This window comes from Rhipicephalus microplus, chromosome 7 (genome assembly GCF_043290135.1).
Source record: "Rhipicephalus microplus isolate Deutch F79 chromosome 7, USDA_Rmic, whole genome shotgun sequence".
Classification (NCBI taxonomy): domain Eukaryota; kingdom Metazoa; phylum Arthropoda; class Arachnida; order Ixodida; family Ixodidae; genus Rhipicephalus; species Rhipicephalus microplus.
This window is the reverse complement of record NC_134706.1, coordinates 141,591,074-141,617,314: the sequence shown is the minus strand read 5'-3', so window position 1 is coordinate 141,617,314 and position 26,241 is coordinate 141,591,074. Positions and strand designations below refer to the sequence as shown.

The following is a 26,241-nucleotide window of genomic DNA, read 5'->3' as shown; positions in this document are numbered from 1 at the left end:
AGCGAAGCGATGCAAGCTTATGACAGAAATTTCGCACTAACGACGGAAGTCCATGCAGCGCATATGACCTACGAGCTAGTACATTCTGTCGGCACTATGAGTTGCACAGAATGTTCATTCACCACTGACAGACTCATAGGCAGCGCGCAGGCTTGCTTACTTGCGCACGTTGCCTCGAGTCCACAGTCATCTTAGGGCTGCGGCCCTAGGGGTAGCTTACAAGGGTCATAAGCTATTCAGCCTCTATTAGAGTAGGCCACGAATTGTGCACTTTTGACAAGCATGAGCCCCGTTCACTGACACAGCTCAAAACCCAGACAGCTCTAAAAAATACGGCCGCGTTCAAGATGTAAAAAAACGCAATGCAAGATCCCCTAGTTGGTGTCTTGATACACGAGGCAAAGAAGTCCGGCCAGCTCTGCGATAAGGAAGGCCTCGACAAACCGAACGTCAACTTAAAAAGTCCGGTTATACACAGCTATATTGCAGAAACGTCGGCAGAAGGCGATGCATTGATGTTCTTCCAAGGAGTAGACAGAGTCACACCAACAAGTAGTTCGCAAGGCCATCGTCCAATCACCGCTCACGTTCCAAAGGCTGTCGTCACGACTCGCCGAGTCCAGGGTCGCAAAATCCTTCAGGAGCACGTGCTGCACCGCAGTTCCAGACACTACACTGAAGCTCCCTGCTACGTTCTCGATGAACTAAAGCACGCACGCCTGCGCACCAATAGACACAGCGGATGCAGGATCTGTTTATTGCTGTTTGGCGGCGTGTGTCGTTCTCTTCCAGGTGCTTGGCAGGTATGGTGGCTGTTGGCACATTCCGCGCTGCGCTCCGAGCAATGGATCCAGAGCGAGCGCGTCAAGCGTGTCGCTACCTCGGGCAGAAGCTGAAGTTCGGGAACAGCTGGCAGTGTAAGGACAGGAACCTGGAAGAAAAATACAGATAAGCACGTATGACGTGATCTGTACCTAGGAAAACCATGCATACGACATGCGAAAAGAAAACTATTTGGTCATAGCAGCTGTTTCGGCGAGTTGCTGGCAATTGGTAACTGTAGATGTTTCCAGCGATGTCAACAAGAGGGACGATGAAAAATATGAAAGTAGACAAACATGACCGCATGTGTGTCGGTCTTGATTTGTATACCCTCTGGTTTACGCTGTCCATAAAACGTCAGCAATTATGCAGTTATAATGAAAACACAGTAATAGCCACACGGCCAAACGGCACCACAAAATATCGCTACAACTGAACTGTCAAAGACACATTTAAGGGAAACGAATGCACACCCCCGAAAGCGTAGGTTGAAACGCACCACAAGTGAGCACAAAGCTTGACACCCATGACCGGCCTTTGTCGACAGTCGATGTACCGGGACTGTGTAGATGTAAAACTGATTTTTTTTTATTCTGTTCTTTTTCCCCGACCACATACCTAATTTCGGTAAGTCTTCTATCTTCATATGCTCAAAACCCCTCATTTCGAGCAAACTCCTTCCTAGAATATCCAAAGAACTTTTTCCGGAATAAACACGACAGCGAAAAGTACGGTACCACATAATAAGCACTCAGATACTGCTTGAGGCTACAAGCGATTTCTAAAGCACAAAATCCACAGTTCCAGCAGCCACATGAGTACACGATCGAGTGTCTGATGCTAAAGGCATGACATCCACACACCGCACCGAACTCGGCGCTCGGCAAGACACACTCCATACTCGATGTGAAACACACCGAACAGTGCTATTGAACTGCGCAGCTAGTTTCCGAGAGTGGCCCGTAGGTCGAGCGTTGTCTTTAGCCGTCGCGCGTGACAAATAGCATTCCACGAGAAAAGTCGAAAACAATCAAACAAGCAAAAAACGTTTACCCTAGAACGCACGCTGCAGAATTCTAGGCGAGAAAACAAAGAAATGGACCAGAGCAGGGCGGCGCCATTTGGAAGTGGTTATTAACCGGGCCCCGCAATGATCACGCGGTTGCGCAAGACCAATTTTACAGACCGAGTCCCTCCGGTCAAGGGAGCGAGACAGTAAAATGAGCAGAAAATCCGTTCTAAAGATGAGAGACGAGTCGAGCCGCAGTCACCGAGGGGTCCGGGCTGTAATTACGAAGCGCTACGCAGCCTCGAGCCACTGAGACGACCGCAGTACAAGATAGGCGCCCGCGAACTTAAAAAAAAAATGCAGAAAAGCGTGCACCACCACCGCCGACACGTGTCCAGACAGGGAGGCGCTGCCGGACAAAGTTGTTCCGCTCGCAGGGCCGAGTGACGCGAATGGGAGCGTTCTCGACAGGCTCCGAGCGGGATGACAGCGAGTTCTATAGCTGTTGCGACACTCCCATTACACTATGAAGTGGCCTGGAAGCACAGACAGGGGACCCAGCCCCGCCGAATCTGAGTATCATATATAAACGATGCAAACACGCAGTTTACCCTCGATGTTCCAGCAAATGCTCACTTGAAATAACAGCTTCCATACATATACTCGCCCTATAAGTCAGGAACTGTGCCCGCCGTGACTGCGTTGTCCATCTGTACAGCCGCAAAAGTTTTCTAGACCCACGGGCAATCACGTGTTCAGGGCTGGGCCAAATTGACAATATTACTACTGCTATGTATGTCCTGTTTCTGTCATATTAAGACCTTCTTGGCAAATTATTACTTATTACGTGTTCATGTCGACTGGCAGACATCTGCTCTTGCAAATTATCTTTAAATACTTTCTTTCTTTTCGCCACCGTGAAGGTATCTACAAAGTGTCTGGTTAAATTCAAAACAACAAAAGGAAGAAATAAAACGATCCAATTATATCTTCAAGGACTGACGCGGACGTGACAGGCTATATAGGAGTTCCCGTGCCAAATAACGTGCCTACCAGGCCGCAAGTCCTCCGAATAGCCCGTGCTCACGCTTTACGGTCCGATATATGCAGCAGCGTTGCGCAAAGGTCACGCTCGTTTAAAGGACATCACGATATCATGCAGGTAGGCAACGACCGTCATCATGCATGTGGCACTGCCATCGGCAATCTCCGAGCGCACCCAAATAACAGGGGGCCCCCGAGATCACCGACGTTATTCGCGCACTCGTGCCGCGACGGACTCGCCCTTTTTTTCCTATGTTTCAATCCTGCAGTGGCAGTAAACGGGGCGGTTGCACGAGACCTCACGACCCGTCGGTGCGAATGACGCTTGTATTTATGACACGGCCCCGAAAAATACAACGACCAGGAAGCGTCCCGCGGCCCGATTCGGGGTCGCGGGCGGGCTGGCCGGCCACGCGATTCGATGGACCGTTGAAAATTCGTCGCACGCCCCTTTTTTGCAATTTCGCGCGAAGGATGATGCACGTAGTACACATTATACACACGTGGAAATAAGAACTGCACGCGCCAAGTCGAAGGTCTACAGGTCACGTAATCGTAGTGAAAAGTGTCTGTCTTGGCTGACGAGTACGCCTGTGGTATCTTCAGAGACGGTCTTGAAAGGGCCGGCTTACTGAAGTGCACATCAAAGCCGAGAAAACCTTAGTAGTTGTTACAAGAGTAAAAAGTCAAGCAGAATACGCCTTCACGTAAACAATTCGGCAGACGCCACACGCTTTGGGAATCGGTTCCATGCAAAGCAGTCGGCTATGTCCGAATTGTCCATGCAGCGTTTTTTTTTTTTTTGCTATGAGCCAGGCGTTATGAGGCAGATCGACTTGTTCTTGTAAGTGTGGTCATTGTGTGCACGCCGTGGACGTTGACTCTACTGGCACTCAAGCGGCGACTTATGTTCTGACGTTCCGTAAGCAATTGCGTTAGACCACAGACATCGGTATGATCGAAACGAAGTTCACATTACGGTGCAATGACGTGAGTATTTATTATATTTATTTACTTAAAGACACTGCAGCCATATATAGGGCTATAGCAGGAATGGAATATTATACAATAGTAGAAGCAGGAAAAAAATTCGAGAATAACACAAATGGCAAAACAAGAACATTCAAAAGAAATCAATATTGAAGCAGAAGTTGATTATACGCTAAGAATACATGTTCATCAATAGCAACAATAAAGTCTTTTAGTGACAAGCCGCGAATGCTACCATGCAGGGAATTCCAAAGCGCCATCGCACGTGGAAAAAAGCTGTATTTAAAAGCATTGCTACGCACAAATAAAGCCTTTAGGTTTAAAGCATGGAAACTGCGAGTACAACCTTCATCAGAAAACGTGATGCGGTGAACGTCAGAAAGGCCGGAAGAGGAGTTAACTATTGCGTAAAAAATTTCAAACATTCGTTCTGGTATTGTCAGAGTTGTGATGAAATGTTCAATGATTGAAGAGCTAAGGTCGGTGAGAAGTTGTGACTGTAGTTAGCAAAAATGAAGCGGCTAGATTTCCGTTGAATATTTCCTAGAGAGCTTATTTCACACTGTTTGCAAGGGACCCAGACTAATGATGCATATCATATTCAATAACGGGGCGAATCAGTGATTTATATAAAACAAATTCGGTATCACGAGGGGCGCTCGGTAGGGTGCGGCGCAAGTAGCCTAGTTTTTTTAGAGCTCCTCCGCAAACGTAATCGATGTGGCTAGCCCACGAGAGCTGCTTACGCCGATGTATTTGTACTGAGACACTCTGTTAAGTAGTGTGCCACCTAGATAATACTCAAAGCAGACAGAGTTACGCCGACTGGTAAAACACATCAGCACTGTTTTAGTACAATTGAAGTTTATTTGCCATTTCTTGCACCAGCCGCTAAAGGATGAGGGAATTGTGCGAGATGGTAATTATCATCGATAGAACGGATAGTTTAATGTACAACGTAATCGTCTGCGTAGAGTCTTCTTATAGTTGCCGTGCTATGAGGTAAGTCATTAAGAAATAGTAAATATAATAAAGAACCTAGTCCGGATTCCAGTCGAACGCCGAAGGTGACACCAATGGGAGATGTTTCTGTCGAGTTGAAAGAGACAAATTGCGAGCGTGCATGAAAGATACTTGCAATCCAGCAAACAATGCGAGGGTTTTTGAGAATGACGTTTAACTTTAACAGAACCTTAATATGAATCACGGAATCGAAGGCTTTGCAGAAAACAATGAAAATGGTATCTATTTGATTGCCCAGATCTTCAATTATAAGAAACGTCATGCACGAAATCGACTAACTTTGTTACAGTTATTCGATGAATACGACGCAAACCATGCTGAGTTGATGATAGGATTTTATTAAAGTCAAGGAATTCAATTATGTGTTTATGAATGATGTGTTCTAACATCTTGCAGGAATAAGGTGTAAGCGACATTGGTCTGTAATTAGAGAGAAGTTGTTTGTCACGTGATTTATGCAAGGGAATTACTTTGGCGGATTTCCATGAGCGTGGTACTACACCAGAGTCTAAGGATTTCTCAAAAAAATATTGTAAGATATTGTGCTGTCCATAAAGAATTATACGCAACTTTCGTTAGCGTGTTCCTCCGATGTCGAGCAACATCTGTACATATATTTCTGAATCAAGCAACACAAAGGTAATGTTTATTAGACTGTTATATAAGTGGTGCCAACAGTGGTACCTCAATTGGGGCTACCATGACATCCGTATCATGGGAGTGCATTTGCACTGTTTATTGCTTCGATAGCTAATTACATAGCGAGCTCTGCAACTACAGTCGACGTTGCCGCGGCATAACGCGTGCTTAAGGTCTTTTTTTCCAAAGCAGTTTCAAGAACTGGGGTGGCTCCGTGGTAGAATACCTGTTTGTCACGCAGAACGCTTGGGCTCTATTCCTGTTGTAATCCCAATTTTCATTCTTTGCATTACATCGGGTCAACGCTGCTGATGCCGGTTTTTATTAACACTCTCGCATTTAAATTAGTCTGTTTTCGCGGTTCTTCGGCAGGCACAAACTGTCAAATCACCTGCGGCGCGTACCCGCGTAGCCACGTCCATGACTTGGGGGCATGTGTTTTAGCGTTCCGTGTTCGCTTAACCGAGCCATGACAGTACAGCGACGAAGAAGATGAAAAGAAGTTGGCTAAGAACCCGGGCACAAGAGGAAGAGGAAGAGATTAAAAAACACACAATGGCGTTCAGGTAGCCTTAATAAACTATCGAAAGAAGCACTGCTTTCGTAAACCTTTACATGTAAGCCACACATGTCTGGGGAAGATGGTTTGACGACGTACACGACAGGATTTTTCCGTTATTTATGTAAAACAGACAGTCGTAATCACCAGACCCTCTTTACCTTCCCATAAGAATTTCGGCCTACACCGCTTTACGGTGATTACAAGAGCACAAACGTAGGCGGCTAGTACATATATAGACAAGTAGGTTTATATTCTAAGTGTCTCGTGTTCGCTACAAAGTGCTTCGCAATTAAAAAAAATATTTCTAATAATAAAGGAGGCGAAAATGCGGTTACCGGCCCCACAACCATCAGTCAAGCCGTGCTTCGTATGTATAGTCGCATTGCCCCCGGCATTTCCGCACAGACTTTTCCAATCACTAGGCGGCGCGAGTGATGCCATTCACAGAGCGATATAGCGGGCCCACTTGTCAGTGGCGCGAAGAAGGCATCGCGATAACAGAGGGTCCCCACTTTGCCGTCGCCTTTCTTCGAGCAACTCTTAACAGGGGCTTCACTGCGTCCCACGTGTGGAGTTGCAGCCGTGCCGGCGCGCGTCTTCTCCAGCTTCTTCTTCCCGCCCCAGGGTGCCTCTTTCTTCTTTCGAGTCGGCGAGCGCCTTGTGCCACAGCTCTCGTCGCAGCCGAGGGGCCACAACGAAGACTGTTGCTCTTTTGACCCCGTCCTCCTGAGCGTGCACTGCAGACCGCGCCCCCTCCCGCCCCTGCTGCCACTGCGCCTGCAGTTTCGGCGACCGGGAGCACGCGCGCCCCGTGGCGCACAGTGCAGACGGGGGCCATCGGTGCTTTTCTTTCGCTCGGCTACCAGATGTTGCACCGCGTCTGCGAACAGTCTGCGATGAGGCGGCGACGACGCGGCGAGCGCGTAATAAGACCCGGACCTGGCCGTGAAGTGAGGCGGCTGCCGCTCTGTAATGACAGCAGGTGGCGCCAAGGTCGCTGTCGCTGCGCGTGCATGCACCCGAGTTGCCTGAACTTTATACTGCGGCGTGCTCCAAAATACCGGGCTCAGGCAGAAACCAAATAGTCACGCAAAGGTAGCACAGTAATTTTTTTGTTTTTTGTTACAGTGTAATGCAATTTTGCGGTGTTGCTCCACAGTGAAGGTTGACCATATAATCAGCGGTAATAAGACAATACCATCGCTTTTGGACACTGTTAGTTTACTTCTTGCGAAATGTCCACACCATTACAGTGGTGAAAGGAAAGCGTATTTTAGAGAAACCGGGTATATAAAGCTTATTCACCTTGTTGCTGGTACCCGCCGCAGTGGTTTGGTGAATAAGTGTGCTCGACTGCTGACCTGCAGGTGGCAGCATAGAATACCGGCCACAGCTGCCCCACTTTCGATGGAGGCTAAAATGTTTTAAACCCGTGTTCTTAGATTTACTGGCACATCAAAGAACCCCAGGTGCTCGAAATTTGCAGAGCCCTCCCCTACAGCGTATCTCTCATCATTATATCGTGGTTTTGACGTCGAACCCCAACAATCACAGAGCTTGAGGCTATCAGTCCCTCTCCCTTACGATCATCACCCCTAATGCAATCGACAAAACGCAGCAGGGTATTCAATATAAAGAAATCTGCGTGCGAATTCTCGAAGTGGGAACAGCGCCAGCTACGTGCAATCGTTACGTTTTTATTCGTATGAATAACATCTTGCATGGCGAGTACTGTGTTTTACCCTAAGTGCGTCTATTTGGTGTCAGCGCTGCCGCGAACCCTACGTGCGAGGAAGTCGTCCCACGCTATAGTGCAAGCGGCGCCGAAAGTGCACGATCGCATTCGAGAGTTGATCTAGTGTTGCGCCCTATTCTACGTAACTCAAGAGGGCGACAATGAATCCCCTCAAGGCTGGGCAAAACATGGCGACGTCTCTTTTCTCTCTTAGCACGCCCTCCAAACTGGCAATCAATGCGTAACCGCGCATGCGGTGAAGTCAGCACAGCCAAGGCAAGCCGTCTACCACACACGCTTCGAGTGTGATCTTTGCACTCGTTATCGTCGACATCGCTTCCACCGAAGTGCGTCAATACGCCGTGCCGCGAAATCACCACTTCAGGGGCCTGCAGAAACTGAACGGCGCCCCTCGCACACGTCTACGAGGACACTTGTTTCCAGCCGATTGGCCAGCTCGCGAAGCGAACAAGCGGTAGCTCTCCTCCTCGCCGCTTCTTCTTTATAGACAAAGCGAGGTAGCTGCGGCTGCTACGGTCAAACTCAGCGGGACGCATTGTTTCTCCGAGCTACATAATAGAGAATACGCCACAGGGCGAGATTCACTTTCAAACAATGGCTTCTTTTGCGAAGAACCTGGCAGTACGGTAACATTTGGATTCGAACGGCAGCTTCTGGCTTTTATCTACTACCAGCCTGCCTGCCTCGACACGCTCGATCGCAAGGAGGCCGACGTATTCGAGCGCTTCCCTCTGCTTACATTCGACCGCGCTGCCTGTCCTTTGAACTCTTTAAGACATCAAGAACGTTGCAGCATTAACTAATCCAAACCACCACACTTGAATCTAAGAAGATGGAGTCGTGCATGCGTGCAGCTCAATAGGTAGAAGGAGCGCACACACAAGCCACGGTGGACGTCAGTGCTTTGTTAACAAAAGTAGCGCGATACAGCTAATGCAAATGAGGTCTGCGGAAACCATCAGGGTGGCGGAAAGGTTTAGTGGGGTGCCCCGCCGCGGTGGTCTATAGTGGCTAAGGTACTTGGCTGCTGACCCGCAGGGCACGGGTTCGAATCCCGGCTGCGGCAGCTGCATTTCCGATGGAGGCGGAAATGTTGTAGGCCCGTGTACTCAGATGTGGGTGCACGTTAAAGAACCCCAGGTGGTCATAATTTCCGGAGCCCTCCACTACGGCGTCTCTCATAATCAAATGGTGGTTTTGGGACGTTAAACCCCACAAATCAATCAATCAGAGGTTTAGTGGCGCCGTTATAAAGCGCTACACAAAGGCCCATGCGTATAGCAAAAGCAGAGCGTGCGCGCCAAGGAAAGCACGACAAACAAAGAGTGCAGAGTGTACAAGCCTATCTTTGCCCCATTCAGTCGGAGAAACCATAAAGAAAAAAAAACAATCCTATTACTTGGAAGCTTCTGAAAACATGATAAGATACTGCATGGCAAATGTTGAGAATCTTCCAACACGGCCTTTGGGTGCGGACCCTTATTTAAAGGGCCACTCACAACCCCGCGTTTAAACACGAGAGGGTGATTTTCTCCTTTCTTTCATACACACTATGCATCCTCCTCGCCCCTTAATATTTGTGAACAATATCAGTACTATATAAGCGCCAAAGCCTCCCAGGATTTCGCGCTTCTCGGCTGCACGCTGTAGTTGCCACTTGCACAGTTGTAAACACGAAAAATGAAGTTTGATCGGTTGACTGTACACGATATTGATGCGAGACAAAGAAGCACGGATGGGCGGCTGCATGGCAAAGCAGTGCAGGAAACAAACCACATGCGATATTTCGCGTATATCAACGAATAGAGAGCATGTACGCTGTAGACGTCATGGGAACTACTGTCTACGTCACGGTATAGTGTGCCAAGAAAGACGAGAAACATCGGGAAAGAATATTGCACTCTTATTTTTGTATTTTGGGAGCCTAGTGAGTGGGCCTTTATTAAACAGTATGATTGATATGTGGGGTTTAACGTCCCAAAACCACCATTTGATTATAAGAGACGCCGAAGTGGATGGCTCCGGACCACCCAGAGTCCTCTTTAACGTGCATCCAAATCTGAGCACACGGGCCTATAGCAATTCCGCCTCCATCGGAAAAGCAGCCGCCGCAGCCGGGATTCGATCCCGCGACCTGCGGGTCAGCAGCCGAGTACCTTAGCCACTAGACCACCACGGCGGGGCTTTTCATTAGTGGAGACTGTCGACACAGTGAGATGAAGAACCAGAGCCAAAAAATACGAAAGAGCCCACTGGCACTAATATTACAAAAAAAAAAAAAAAACGCGGACGCTGGCAATTATGTCAGCAGAGTGAAGATTTCTGACCAATTTTGCCAGCGGAACCGAAACACCGAAAAGCGCCGCTATCATATATACTCTGCCGACGCGCCTATATATTCGCAAGCGTTGTAAAACCAACCTTCGATCGAAGTCGGTGTGCGGGCTCTGCTAGCAATGTAGCACGCGTGACACGAATACGTTAATCAGAGCAGCAAAAACATTGCCACTAGAATTGTCGCGAACAGTGACGTCATTCTTGTCTTCTGCTAGTTAGATTATCAGCGCTTTCGCATCGGTTTTACCGCTGAATGTTGTTGGATTTATTTAAAGCGCGATACTTACCCAACGGCCGCTTTTCCTAAATATGAAAGCAGCAGCGGGCTCTCGACTGGATGATCTTCAATTTTCTGTTTGATCTTACCGCCTGTACCGACACATAAAGAAGTTAATCAATTTACTGTATTCATTTACCGCTGTAATTAACTTTCCTGGCCATATTAGGATGTTTACAGGCATAGAACAAGTAATTATGACGGCAGCGGCAAGACATCGCATTTCCCTTATTTATGAAGATTTTCGGACAGGTCTTGAAACTCCTCAAGTGTTGCCGCTGAAACTAGCTCTCCCCTAAAATTAGCGTTTCACTTAGATTACAGGGCTCGTTGTGATTACAGCAATCTAAACTGCGAATATAAACAAACGTTGTCTTTCCCAAACGACGGGTTCAAAAGCATCCCAAGAAAACGCTCTGATTACATAAAGGAGCAAAATAAATGGCAAGAAACGCGAAAGAATGAAGCTGTCAACAGGCGACGCGTCAGCGAAGCCACGGTCGACCTGAGCGGCGATGCAGCAACATCCGAGTGTTGCACTCCGGCCGAAACTATCCCGGACGTGGCTGTCACACATTCGCACGGGTCGTTGCGCCGCCCAGCGGGGGACGTTTTATCGCCTGCCTCGGCATTGACGAGCGGTCATCATCACAGACAGACAATGGCTTCGGCGGACGTGCAACGCTGGATGCACGCTGCAGGTCCACTTCATACACCCGTCTGCACGCAGCGGAGCATACATCCATCGGCTTTTCTTTTTCTTTTTTTTTTATCGCTCCACCGGGCTACCAATGTCTCATCAGGCGCAGCGGGGTGCTTCGATCGGGGAGGTCCGGCTGTCCGGCGCGATAATTCGATCCGCGAGTTACGATCGACCACGGTATCCGAAGCCCAGACAGCGTCTTCCAAATGTAGCATCGAAGCATAATCACAAGTAGTGTTGCAGACGAGAAGAGTTATGTACAGCGCGAGCGCCAATGAAAGATGGAGCGCTGGAATGGCACGAACCTTGAAGACACGGGGGGTATGGAGAAGACAAGGGGGTATGAGCAGCGCCGTCTACTAAACCGTCCATATATGCACTTTCTTTCGGCGCGTACAGGCCATGCTATATAATTCATGGCGTTCATTATGTCCGCACTGCTTAGGATTGATGAGACTTGAGGGAAACTGCATTACGTACTGATAAGAGGGCACGGCATAAACGTAAATAAAGCGTTTGATGGTCACGGGCAGTTAATGAACCGATGAGGGTCATACAAAGTATGTGGCGGAACGCAATTATGCATGTGCATAGATCATGTGGCCATGTCTGCTCGCCAAATGGCAATCATAAACCCCTCACTGAGTTCTGATGAGCCTGATACGATATAACATATTGGCTATAGATATTGCGGTTCTGAATATCACTGCACGCGTGGACCCGCACCAAGGAAAAAAAAAAAAGGCTTACGTGTAGAGATTGAACAAGTTTGCATTGTTACGCAATCGATGCTGGATTGCTATGCTTGCTCGGCAGCTCGAACTCGAGCGCCTCAAGGTATTGTTAGTACAGCTGACTGACTCTTTCCTACGTGGCCACCTCGTAATTTTGTCAATGCCAATGCTTTCAAGGGCCTTCCAGAAACAAAAAAAAACTTCATTTTTGTTTTCTGCAATGAACAAGATGCACGTCAAGACTTTCAAACCCAGCCGACTCCTCGCACCCTTTGCACGATGGGCCCATACCAACGACTGAGAGGAAAGGATATTTCGTCCAAGACTCGCCTAAATGAACAAAGATGCCGAAACGACTTCTGAAAATCTGCGTCTCACCTTGTGGGGTCCACCCTTGGCGAGAAGCCGTCGATGTTGAGCACATTAAGCTCCTTGCCGAACTTGGAGTAGCTGAAGGTCACCTGCAAAAGCACCCGTGAACGCGATTCCCAGTCAGTCCTCAATCTGACCGCTCCAATAAGCATATCACACGGGCGGCCAAACATGCGCCTCAAGAAATAAAAGGCAGATTTACACTAAAGGCATTAGTTTGTTCGCAAACCTAATCCTTTTGCGAGTTTCTGCAGGAGACATTTCTGTGCTCATGTAGCTGGCTAAAACTTTTCACAAAAGTTTCCCATTATATCTTGTCATATCAACGGTCAACAACCTTACAATGTCATTAAGTATTATGTCCCTTGCTGTTCAATCTGTTTCTTTTTGTTATTATTTATTTGTCCTGCGCAATGCCTGCATAATGCCATTCTAAGGTGGTTGTCACCTCATCAAGCTGCTCATTGCAGTAGGTTTCTGCGGCAGCTCCACTGTTTATGTATTTTAAAGACAGATAATAATAATAATAATAATAATAATAATAATAATAATAATAATAATAATAATAATAATAATAATAATAATAATAATAATAATAATAATAATAATAATAATAATAATAATAATAATAACTACTACTATTATTGTAAACGGAAGCTGCCAATATGTGTAGTGCGCGTGTCAACTTTATAAAACGCAGAACTGTCACTTAAATGAGAAAAACATCGCTTCCCTTGGCTGCATGGTGTAAATGTTCATCAGTAGCATTATCATCGATAACTCGCCGTCTGGCATGACATCTTTTCGCAATAGGGACAATGACGGAACAAGATGACGTGGCCACATAAGGCATTACGGTTATACCAAGCGTATCCATCACGTACAAAAACTTCGCCCCGCACATCGTAATGCGGAACACGCTAAGGGAATTAAGCTTGTAGACAGCTGTATTGTATCGCAACATACTTATTAGGCGTGTCTCAAACAGTCACCTATTATGAGTCAAGCATGCCATTTTCAACGTATACGTTGCAAAGCTCTTTTTATGCCAAAGTCGTATAGAACGCTTAGTTAACCAGCCGCCCATATAACCGAGCTCAGTGCGAACGTACCAAGACAATTAGCCGACAAGAGCGCGCTTCCTCTTCATCTTATATGATATGGTTAGCACTGGGGTCTTTCTTAGCTTCCTGCTATTATAGCGACGCGAACCAACGGAAGCGAGGCTAATGCCAACGCACCGACCGAGCCGTTACGAACGTCCGAGCAAAATGAAACGGAGTTCACGGAGACCGCGAGCCTCAATCCGCGGCCAATTCCGTGTCTGTCGAAGCGCCGCGTCGTGATCGTACAAGCGGCGCGAGATTGTTCGTCAATCCATCAAGTACGGCACGATTCATCGCTCAAGCGAGGTGTCCTTGCTCCCTTATAAACGGTACGCTGATTATATAGACACAAGGTCCACCCTGCAGATACGACTGTGGAAGGCAGGAATTAAGCGCCGCACATGAAAGAACGCCGCCGTTCGAAGGCTTGAAACGCCGCTCCCTTTCATCGGCAGTCTCCAGCATCAGCACCATCGGCGTTCCATTCCAATCTGCTGCAGTGTGTCCTTTGTGTAGTCGAGGAAATTACCGCCTCGACCCGGACTAAGCGTTTCGCACGCAGTTGCAGGAGCGTCGAACGTGTCCGCGCTACCAAACAGCGCAACGGCGCGCTGAGAGCTTCGTACCACTATGGACAGCGTGGATTTTATGCAATCACTCAATCCTCGTGGGAATAATAAGGAACACACGAATCACAGTACGGTCCACTTATCGTCCACAATACGGGACAATTATCGATCGAACGAGGGTGGCTACTATATACACTGTTTCTCTTTAAGGTTATTCCACGGTTCCGCTGATTCTCAACACCCGGGAGTGACTGTATAAGGGTATATATCCACTCGGGCCTGATGGCTCGCCACACCTCATAAACTGTGGCGCGCAAACGACATCGACAACGTAACACACACGGAGCAAACGATGCTCTCCGCGTGTGTCTGTTTGCGTCTTCAGCGCACTACAGCCCGAAAAATTAGTGCAACAATAGAAATAAAAAAAAACCTCCAGGTTTGCGCGGAACACGCAGCTCTGCCACAGCGAAAGCTGGAAGAGTGACCCTTCAAGGCCTATTTTAACACTTCATAGGTGCCTGTTGCAAGCACATTTGCGAGGCACTCGCAAGGCCATTAATCATTGTGCAGATGGCAGGCATTCGCTAACACATCCTTCGTCATTCTTCGGAGAAACAGGTACCAGCTGCTCACAAGGAAGGAACACTGTGCAATTTGTTTTGTGTGTGCTGTAGCTGACTACGATGAAAAATTACGCCAAAAGTTTTTTGTAGTCTTCACAATCCTCCATAGTGGGTATGCAATGCAGATAATAGGTGAACAAGATCAAGCTGTTGTAAGGAGTTGGAGCATTTGACGACCTACTCGTTGCACGATTCCCATTTTGTGACACCTGGTTGTTTCTTTGCTGTTCTAAAACGATTAATTATTCATCGTAACGCGATTCCTTTCCCCACTTCAAGCCTGCCTAAAGCCAGTTTGCAAAGGAGTTCCTAGCCGAGGCGTGGCTCAGTGGTTTAATACTGGGCTGGTACGCAGGGACCTGGGTTCGAATCCCAAGGTGTCCTTCGTGTTTTTATTAACTATTTTTTTTACTTCGTGAAAAAGCGGCTACGGGCACCAGCGGCGGTGGCGGACAACTACAGCGCGCACGCGACCCGTGTTGTAATCTCATAACCGCTTTCGCTGTAAAAAGCGATATTGATGGACGGCATGTACCCTTTTTGATGCTGCCCAAGTGGGTGGAAGGGCTGCCCTAAGCACGAATTGTGATACTCCACAACAAAAGAAAGAAAGAGAAAGAGGGAAAAACGCGTTCATTCATCATCAATCGAACAACCAGCATCTCGAAACACTGTGCTCTCAATAATATATGTCGGCTTCACCAGTGAAGCCAGTGTCGGAATCACGCAGCAGAACACCGCAAAATATTAATGCCGCTATTTCGTCATGAAATTTCTCCGCTTTATATGGAGAAGTCACTAGCTTTGTCATGTATGCGCAGCGTATTCTGAAGATCCGACTCGTGGCCGTACATGCCGTGTTCACCTGCAGAGTTCTGCACCGAACGCGCACGAGCGCCTGGGTGGTCGCCCTTTTAACGGCCGGAGCGATTCCGCAAGCAAATACGAAAAAAGAAAAGAAAAAAAGGTGTCCCGCAGCGACACCGGAGACTGAAACGGCGCTGCGAGTGCGATCTTGCGAGAGGAGGCTGGAAGGGGCCCTCACGCATCGGAATATACAGCCGTTGCAGAAACAAGAGCAGCAGCAGTAACTTGTTTGTCGCGGTGGCTCCCCGGTAGCCGCGCGCCAAGACAGGTCAAGCAGTGGCAACGAGCCCCTCTGCTTTTGCTCTACACGCCTTTACACGCCCTTCGTGAACGGCGCCCTGCGGCACATCGCGTCAACCAGCGGATCCTCTCTAACCTCGCTCAATTATGCAGTGAGTATGCTGTACACACAGAGGGCATCGGTGCTCTTTTTGCCTGGCCCATGAAGAAGAAGAAACAGATTCCCCCTGTGCCCACAAGTTCATGCCGGACAAGCGAGAACGCCATGGAGGACGCTGTTACAGTGCCTCTGGGCGAGCTCGTCGAATTGGCTTCCAGACGGGGGAGGACAAAAAAAGAAACCATGTTTATGCATGCCGTGACCCCCGTGGCAAGCACGTACAGGGCCTTCATCTTCTTCACGACGGTCCGACGGCTTTCTCGTTTTTTTGTTTCGTTTCCTCTCTCTAACTACCAGTGAGTGTTCGCCCGCAGCACTCGCTGGATATGAGCAAGACACCGAGTAAGGCCAGTACTGATAGGGCGTAGCTACGTCAGACTGCAGTACGCATACCTGGGCCGTCGCCAATTGACCTTCCGACAGGACGAAAAAGAACAGCCGCAGAAAGACACGTCGCGGTTGCCACTTTTGGAGGAACACTGCGGCGGCTGAGTTTTGAACGCGTGTGAGCACGCGTGCGATGGGACCGCAGAATGGCAGGATGCACAGAGGAAGCGCTGGACGACAAGCGCCACCACAGTCGACAGAGCGTGAAGGGATAGCGCACGGGCAGGTATACTGACACCAAGCGTTTTAGCAGCGGAGGCAATACCGTACCATTAAGATATTTCCATACCGTGTTAAGTTTACCACGTTGCGAAAACATTTTGGCTGTGAGAGTTGCTCAGTGAGTACGGTAACAAGTCGAGATGATTATAGAAGCTAACGTATACGTCTCGCAGATAAAAAAAAAAGCTATGTACCAAGCCAGACAGTACGGTACTCAATGATATGTAGTAAGCTAGAATCTTTCTGTCAACCTGCTTTCTGTTATTTCTCTCCAGACATTATTATAGCAGAACGCCCAAATCAGCTCTCAACGAACGAAGAATTTAGCGCCGAGAAGTTGGCTCGAACGGCATTGTTTGTCCGACGACTATCACTCACTCCAAGCCTCTATCTTTTCCATCAACTTACTTCCTGTTTGCATATTCTGACCGAACATTTTCAAGAGGAACAGGCTTTATCGCATGTATAGGGACGCGTCCACTCTCGATACACAGACATCGGCAAACTGGGTATCAATTGAAGCTGCTGGGTGCGACAAGAACCCAAACCCGATCACCCGGAAGAGGTTTACGATACTACACGTACAACACACCCATGCACTTTATAACGCACTCGACCGGTAGCACGCGGAAACAGCAGGATCGGCGACGGGACGTCCCACCGGAGGTGGCCGTTCATCAGTCGCTGCGCTATCAACGAGCGCCAATCTTTCTCTCGCTCTTTTTCGGCTTCGGCGGCAGCAGCAGTAGCGGGTTAGCCTGCGGGGCAGTGCGAGCCAAAGCCGGTAGCCGCTAATGACCGCAATAGCCGCCTTCGGCGGCAGCGCTCAGCGGCGAGAGAAGCAAAAACAGCGAAGACCAGCGGAAGAAGGGATGTGGCCCTGGCCGTCACCGCCGCCGGCACGGTGGACCCAGCCCGGCGAAATTTTTCCCACGCGCGGTCCGGCGTGCGGCGCGCGCTCCCGAATGCGTCCGCGCCGCCGCTGTTATCATCACTTTTCGCAAGGTATAATTTTGTCCCCAGCGTCGTGCAGGGTTTAAGCGAAGCGATTGCCCGCAGCTCTTCGCCGCCACTCCGGGACGATCTAAACGTGGTTTCGCCACTTCGACCGGTTTTAATCGTAGACACACGCGTTGCATGACGTATTTTCTTTCTTTTTTTATATTCTTTTACGTCTCGAAAGTGCCGCCGAAGAGGTACGTAAGGGCTTCACCTGTTCGAGTTATCGCAGTTAACGCCGGTATAGAACTATACGCAGTCAAAGACAGCGATGGCATGGACACCTATATTGAAAGTAATACATCACGCTCAACTCGCTACACCCTGAGATGCTCTATCCTTCGTTGCTGGGCTGAAATCAGACGTGACAAGCGCCGCGTCATCTACGCTATCCCGCTTAATGCCACGGCAAGTACGAAAACTAAATACGGGTCAAGGTATTACGTATATGCAACGCGCTACAGATGACACACATGTGCTGGCAGGTTATGTTCACGTGGTTTGGAAGTTTTGACGTCGTCCTAATATGTTGCATCAAAACTATTTCAATTGATGAATTAAATTAACATCGTTCTCTACCACTATGTTCTTGCACCATCCGTATCAACGATAGGGAAAGAAATATATTCGAATAGTCGACCAAGGTCTTTTAAATAACACTTGCCCAGAGATGACATCCAGTCCTATAGCTTGACGTCGTGCTTCACTAAGCGCAGTAACAACCAGTGCATGCCATGTGGGACGACGAGTGAAAAGTCGAGCTCCTCGAGGCCCATGCACTCGGCCGTGCCTATATATGTGCCATGGAAAGCACGTCCTCCAGCTCGCGTGCGAGCGGGTCGATACAGCTCGTATCGATACTCGCCCTGCCCGACACAGTACGGCGTTCACACAAACTCGACGAACGGTTCTTGGCTCAATAAGCTGATGGACTCTACACGAGTTGATCTATTTCTCTATAACATATACCCATCCATGGGGTCGCTGGTACTTCTACCAGCCTAGAGTTACTACCTCTAGGTAGCAGAGTTGCGCCAAGGTACGCCATCTCGCGTTCAATAATCTTGCGGGAAAGCCACTCACCACCCGCGTAGGAGCAGCGCTCGCGCTTCAGAGTACTAGCGTTGCTTTGTTTATTTATTTTTCGCTCTTTTAATTTTTTATAAAGGTACGAGCAAAACTTGGTTGCTCCGATCACGCCTAGAAGCTGAGACGCTGAAGGAGGGAGGGGGGGGGGCAGCACCGCTACTGAGACACGCCCAGTGTCCGTGATGGACACACTCGGTGTCTAAGCGAAGGGCGCCAGCACGCTCACAACACTGCGAAGCATCGAAGTCGTCTGCGTAGTGTTGGCTTCTCCGCAATGAATCTGAACCACCTATGACCACGTGATAGCGCGCAACCAGTAGCGTTGCTGGAATCGCCAAAAGCCGGGTGAGCGGCCCCCGGAAAACAGTGGCGCAACTCTGCTACCTAAAGGTTACATATCGTGACAGTAACTCTATCCCGGCCACGAAGTGCTAGATAAGAAAATATTTGAACGCATTTCGACGTGAACAGCGGTTCAAACCAAATTGACACACGCACCGCCTATACATAATAATGACCTCGCACAGAACATGTGTTAGCATAGAAGCTGCACTACTCAAGTTGGCTGTTTATCTTCATGACGTCGAGCACTTGTGCATGTTCAGTGCCATTTTTGGCACATCGGGCGCTAGACGATTCAACGAAACCGCACCATAGACCACGCATGGCAAGCGGCTTGTCGAAGGTGCCAAGCAGCTGAACATAAGCGCACACATACTGGTTTGTGTCATTGGTTTCAAGCCGAAAACTTGAGCGCAGCCTGTCAAATTTTATGAACTGCCCCAATATAGTCATACAGCTGAAATATTTCACTGAGAAACGACATTTTATTGTCAAATGTGCCAGCGTAATATATTATTCGCATAAGCAGTAAGGATGTCGTTTTGATCCAAACAAAAATTGGCTCCCTTGCTGAGGTGAAGGACAGATAAACCAGTTTCTCAGGCGGGGCTTATATTTTTTTTTTTATTAAGTTCCCAACCGAGGGGGAAAACGCTCCTTGGCTCTATTCTGCTACAGTCTCCACGAACGCCAGATGTTTGTGTTTCTGTGACAGTGTGGAACTGGCGCTATAACGCATGCGCAGGTACAGCAGAAAAAAAAATTCGGCAGATCCCACGTACCTGGGAATCGACGTTATGCGACGCATGTGGAGGGCAGATGACCGTGTTGCGATTTTTTGTATTGGGCGGCACGTCATCAAATGACTCTAAATATATGTACAAATATCGCACGCACAGACATATGTTGAAGAGTTGCAGATGTTTATATAACCAGTTGTTTGCACTTGCGCAACGATGCCAACTGGAACATGCGTAATAGCAACACCAGAAGCTGATACGAAGCGCTGATGCTGGTGAGGATGCAGGCCCTGGACAATGCTACATAAATCTACTTCAGCGCATGGCCACGCCACAATTGACGTTAGCCCGACGTGACGACTGTATCGATTGATTGATATGTGGGGTTTAACGTCCCGAAACCACCATATGATTATGAGAGGCGCCGTAGTGGAGGGCTCCGGAGATTTCGACCATCTGGGGTTCTTTAACGTACACCCAAATCTGAGCACACGGGCCTACAACAATTCCGCCTCCATCAGATATGCAGCCGTTGCAGCCGGGATTCGATCCCGCGACCTGCGGGTCAGCAGCCGAGTGCCTCAACCACTGGACCACCACGGCGGGGCTGACGACTGTATTAAAGGAGTACATATGTAATGTTTATAAAATTGGGTAGGCAGCACTGCAAGCACTATAGACGCTTCACGAAGGTTAGCGTCTACTTGAAAAGCAGTTCCGAGGCCTGTCGTAGCTCTGTGGTAAAATGCTACATTGCCACGCAGAATGCTTGGGTTCGATTCCAGCTGGGCCCCTGATATTTATTCTTTGCATTCGTCGGGTTGACACTACCGATGTCGGGTGTGTCTCAACGCTCACGCGTTAAACTTGTTCGTATGTGGTCTTGTCGTTCCTGGGTGGATAAGTGTCAATCACCTGTGGCACTTACCCGCATACCAGCAGCACATACCCACCCATGAGTACGTGCCACTGTCTGGTGGGAAGTGTTTGACAACGTACGCGGCGAGATTGTGACATTATTAATGTCTCGACCAGCGCGTCATATTTGTCAAACCATCTTACCCTCCCATGCTAATTTTGATTCACGTTAAGTTAAGAGGGTGACTACGAGAGCACCCAAACGTAAGCGGATAGATAGATAGATAGATAGATAGATAGATAGATAGATAGATAGATAGATAGATAGATAGATACGCTCAAAGTCGCGAAAGTTTGCTCAGAAATGCTTCGCCTTTTAAAACGCCGATGTCGCACACCCGATGCAGTCATAGTCGGATTGGCCGACAAATACGGACAAGTACCGCGCACGGAGAGGTCTAACGAATGCCTCTCTGCTGAGAAAGTTGCCCGAGAAGAGCCAACCTAAAGCTAGAAAGACGTGCCTTGAAAGAAGATGCAGCGATAAACGCGCGCCCGCGATAACAACCGTCCACGGAGCGCGACGCACAGGAACGGGAGGGACGTTGACACCAGTTCTGGGACACAGCGTCACGCATTTGTCAAGAAAAAGAAAGAAGAAGCGCCTTGTCAAGAAGAGGAACGGGTGGATAAATGAGAGTGTAGCGCGAATGGAGAGATAGGCGCTCGAAGACAAAGCGGTGCCACCTGGCTTCGCACATGGCGACATTTGCGCCCCCCTCGTGGGCGTCCTTTACGACTTTTGAGGAAGGGCGACGAACGGCGTAAGTGTCACACGACGCTTCTTATAGCTGTAGTCGAGCAACGACGTAGGCGGCGGGCACGGCGACACGCGAATCGCTGAAAGTACTGTACGAACACTGCGACCCGTGCGCTAAATATTTTCTCTTTGAAAATGCCTGCGGCGATGTGTGTAGGGTGATCAAAGACTATGGCAATACAATAACAACTTTGGGGGCTTTTCGTCCCAAAACCATGAGGGACGCCTTAGTGGAGGTCTTCGTAAATTCTGAGCATCTCGTGTTGCTTAACGTGCGCATAAATCTAAGTACACACGCCTCTAGCATTCCGGCTTCATCGAAATGCAGCCACCACGGCCGGGATTCGATCCCCCGACCTTCCGATCAGCGGTCGAGCACCATGACAACTAGAACAGTGGGGCGGGTGTGAAAGAGCATATAGCTCGTGACCCTTTAGGGACCCCTTTAGGACCCAGCGGAGTTTGCAAAAGCTGCGCTTTCAATGTGTCAGATCTTGGGCATTCAATCATCCATTGTCACTGCTGACTAATTTCGGTCCCTTGAAAGCAAGTAACCTCGAGAGGACCACTTTCAGAGGAAGATCGGGATAACGATTCGTGCAGCGTGAACGCGCCCGAAATACTATAGGAACTAGTTTATGCGGAGATTAACGTTACATTTTAGTTTATTTGACCACGGGCCTGGAATGGAATACGGGCCTTCTCATTTCGCAGTGCAGCACGGTAGCGAATAATCGATCATAGCGGGTTATTGTAGTTTTTCTATACCACTATATATAGACTGACAGGCTTATGTTCTCCACGGTGGATGGAACTACAGAACAAGAAATGCGTCTTCGTCAACTGTCCGGCGAGCAGTAAACCCTCCGTTGCTATGCTCTCATGGTTGCGTCAGTGACCTATTTTTAATGTACTTATTAACTTGACAATCTTCGATTACTTCTTGGTGCCAAGACTCTCAAGATGGAATAGTCAGGTTCTTCCTGAACCTCTTCACAACAGTCCACGCGTAAGAGAACAGCACGGAGCCTTCGAGTACCTGCACGTCTGTGTACATACGAGGCCACGGCTAAATGCAGCCCCATTCGTCATTCCTCTCGGCAGACAGCCTGCTGACGAGGAGAGTCGAACGGCCATTCTTTCACAGCATACAAGAACAACAACGACAGAAGGATAGGCGCAGAAACACTGAGACAGGTACTTGCTGCGCGCGCATAAAAATATACAGCTGTAGCAAACCGAGTTGGGTGACTGCCCGCATACGCCTCCTCCTTCGTGCTTGCGGCACGGGACAAGGAGAACAAAGCCGAGAACACGGGCGCGTTCTTCAAAAAGGAAAGAAACAAAAAACCGATGTTTCCGAGATTACGATCGTCGGAAGAAAGCCACCTGAGGAGCACGTGCCCTATATATAAATAAATGCGCGAAGGCCTTCGCGACAAACGCGTATACGACGACTAAATCGGAGCCGGTCTCGCTTCTCTTGTGAGACAAACTGGAGTGAAAGTCGGTCTTTTCTTCACTTACCTCTTGCTTTTTCGTTTATTTTTGCGAAGACGGGTAAATAAAGAGGGCACGGATACAAATCTGCTGAGAGGGCGGTATACATACCGTAAAAGGAATCTGTCCTAAGATCCTATAGGAACGGCCACTCTCGCCAGCATTTCGGTGTCGACGAGAACCTAAGCTCGCGTTCTGGCGTCTTCCTATAGTAGCAGATTTCTAATTGCGGATTCGGAGGAGGAGCGCTTCGATTCAATTGACCCGATTCCTGTATCAAAGCTTTTTTTGTATGTTTATCTCTACCGCGAGAAAGGCTCGGCACGCAGAAGGGACGCAAGAACGAAAGACGAAGTGTCGATGCCTTCCAAAAGATACCAAAACATCAAGCTACCATTTCGACGTCACACATTTCCCTATCAAGCATATGCGAGAGAGCGGTTGGCAGTCGGATTATCGGCAACGAAGAACTGCATGCTCATTTGAAGAAAAATAAAGCAGTCAAACTGACAGGCTCCTTAGCTTCTTAAGCACCAAAAGTGCTCAGAAGAGCACCGAAAAAGCGTTATTTTCCAAATAGGAAACAACACATGAAAACACCGTGACGCGTTGCCACCGATGTTTCATCGCGATGCTGTACAGGAATAATTAATCGTTGTCTTTACCCTTTCTCCGTGCGGAAAATTTAACAAAGTGGCGCAGTAAAGAAGTTTAAACTAATAATTACTGAATGGGAGTCATGTCATCCTTAATTACGGTAAAATAAGTTAATCCCTAATAATGAAAACAATGGCAGTTATGCCTTTACTATTCATTCAAGTTCTCTCTATAACGCTACAACACCAGTGCGACAGCGAAACGCCGCTAACAGCGAAGTATTTTTCACACTTTTCCGAAGCTTGCCGTGTTCATTTGTTGCCTTTTGCGGTACATTTGCTAGTTTATTTCAGAACTATGTGGGCCATAACAGATGACGTCAGTATTTGTGACGTCACGCGAAGCTGCAGCTGCTTCGGGAACTTCAATGTGGAGTTGCCACCTATCATTCCTTCGTGCGGCTTTTCTGGCTTATACCAAGCGTTATCTCGGGCAAGACTGGCGTTTTCATATTGAGGAAAGACAATGCAGGGAAGTTTATAAAATTCTTGCTTCACTCAAGCGTCGTTTTAACTAATCATAAACACAAGGCGAGTCGCCTTTCCTTATTGGTCGTTGTGTTTCCTTCGCACTCTTCTGTTGAGTTAATGGTTAGCCTACATACCTATTCGTATATTCCGGAAGAAAGGTCAGGAGTTAACACACTTAGAAAAAAAAACTTTACAGCAGTAAGCAAGAGTCATAACGATGAACACGCTTATTTTAATGCTCAAATATTTTTTTTCTTACACCGCTAAAAACACTTGAATAGGCGACGCATACGCAGTTACTCCTTTGCCGAACATTTACACCAGCAGCGACGTCAGTCGGTGTCACTGGGGGTATACAATGACTGAACACACCACACAGGCAGTGATTTGGGTGCACGTTAACTAAAGAACGCCAGGTGGTGGTGGTCAAAATTTCCGGAGCCCTCTACTACGGCGTCTCTCATAATCAAATGGTGGTTTTGGGACGTTAAACCCCACAAATCAATCAATCACACAGGCAGTGAATACGCTTGGACGTTGCAGTAATGGTTTGGTGGATGTCGGACGGCATAATTCTACGCCAGGTGGTGCTACCTGATGTAACCACCCAAGTCGTCCAATAATTCACGAATGCTAAGATGTTTACGGAGAAGCCACAGCTCTCAAGTGGAGAGTGTTGGTTGCTGGATCACGGGTTCCTGGAGGAGCATATACGGTGACAAAGCCGGTGGCAAATGCCGATGACGTAGAACGTAAGCTAGAGACAAATCACGCCAATGACGCAACTACTTACGTGGTGCACTGAACTGGCGCTGTAAAGCGCGTTGGCAGCGAGATAACTGTTAGCTGACTGCACATTTCGGTCATACTTCTTCCTTTCATAGTTTTTTTTTGACGAGGACGCTGACAAGGCCAAACCAAATAAAAAGTGAGACAATCAACTGAATAAGATTGATTATTTGCACGATGGGAACTCTATAGTGGTCTAATTTCATCACCATATGTTTTTTTTTTTTGGTAAAGGAGTAAATCGAGGTCAAATTTTCACTTTCAAATTTCGTGACCATATCTCCGTGCCGAAGGTTGCGTATTTTGAAGCGCAGTTTTCGTATTTTGGTGATCTTGGCTCAATAAATTTTCTTAAGCTTGGTGTGATAAACCTACGGTCCCCTGAGAGGACAAAGTACTCCATCTTCACCATTTAAGGACTAGGTACAGCCTAGGAGACGCCGTCGAAATCTTTGACGTCACTCCCTATAGTGCGGGAATTTCAAGGTGGCGTGCCACGAGAATTTTCGCCCGTTTTCTCTCTTCTTATCAAGCGTTTTCTCGCGGGCGGTAAGAACGGTGTTTTTGGTATTGCAATGTTCTAATTTACTAATGTGAAAAAAAAATTGTTAAAATGTGTTGCCTAGTCGGACAAAACGCAACAAGTTATTGGTACCAGCTGTGCTACTGCCGATAGCGGTTTTGGTGTCCCGGTACGCAACGAGAATATCAGTATTACTTAAAAAATTACGTTCACCAGAATATTTCTTTTTAATCGAAGCTTTTAATTACATACTGATTTTGCTGAAAGAAACGGGAGGAAGGAACTGACCTGGTCGCTGAGGCCCTCCTTTTTGAGGAACTTCATGGGCTCGAGGTGCGAGTGGAAGTTCTCCACCACGGTCAGGTTCTTCTTGAGAAGATGCTCTGCGGGAAAAGGGAAGCCAAGAGCACGGCTCAGTGCGCGCACGCGTGGCAAGTCAACCCGTGCACGACCGAAGCTGCAAGCGGGGCCCGCGGCGATGGCCGAAACGGCCAATCGCCCGTCAGGCTAACTGATCAAGCCAACTGCATGCCACTAAGGTCCCTGGACGAAACAAGTTCACGCCACGCGTTCGCGCCTTGTCGCCGCACTCGAGTAAACACGGAAGACGCACGTTGGAGCGCGTCGACGCCTCCCAAACGGCCCGGCCCCAAGACCGTGCTACATGAAGTGTTTTAATGTGTTTTAAATCAGCGGCTATAGTAGAGCTTCTGCGATACTAAACGCACGACTGTAACTTCGTAGCACATACACTTGTTAATAACTACTTAAACTCGCACTTTTTTTTCCTCTCTCGCTCTCGCGTTCTTTTGCCGCATGTAGGGTATAGCAAACTGAGAAAATTCCCAAGAAGTTCCACCAAAGTTACATGGGTTCATGAAATGAGGGACCTTTCAGAGTAATTTCAGCTTGTACGCTCAGAACACTGCATCGGAAATAAACGCTTAATCATTCAATTTATTCTGCACGAGTTTATTTGTATCATTCGTGTGTCGACTGCCGAAGGAGT

The 26,241-nt window shown here is 48.1% G+C and overlaps 1 protein-coding gene across 1 annotated transcript in view; it reads right to left on the bottom strand.

The window, feature by feature from the left end:
• Window positions 1-449: 449 nt before the first annotated feature.
• fng (Fringe glycosyltransferase) overlaps window positions 450-26,241 on the bottom strand; it is a 125,234-nt gene continuing 99,442 nt past the window's right edge. Inside the window, exons 8-10 of the mRNA XM_037430973.2 lie at window positions 25,521-25,615; window positions 12,275-12,357; window positions 450-931 (exon numbers count right to left, since the gene is read on the bottom strand). Of these exons, the coding sequence (XP_037286870.2) occupies window positions 877-931; window positions 12,275-12,357; window positions 25,521-25,615 (233 nt within the window). The 3' untranslated portion in view covers window positions 450-876. The remainder of the gene's footprint in view (window positions 932-12,274; window positions 12,358-25,520; window positions 25,616-26,241) is intronic.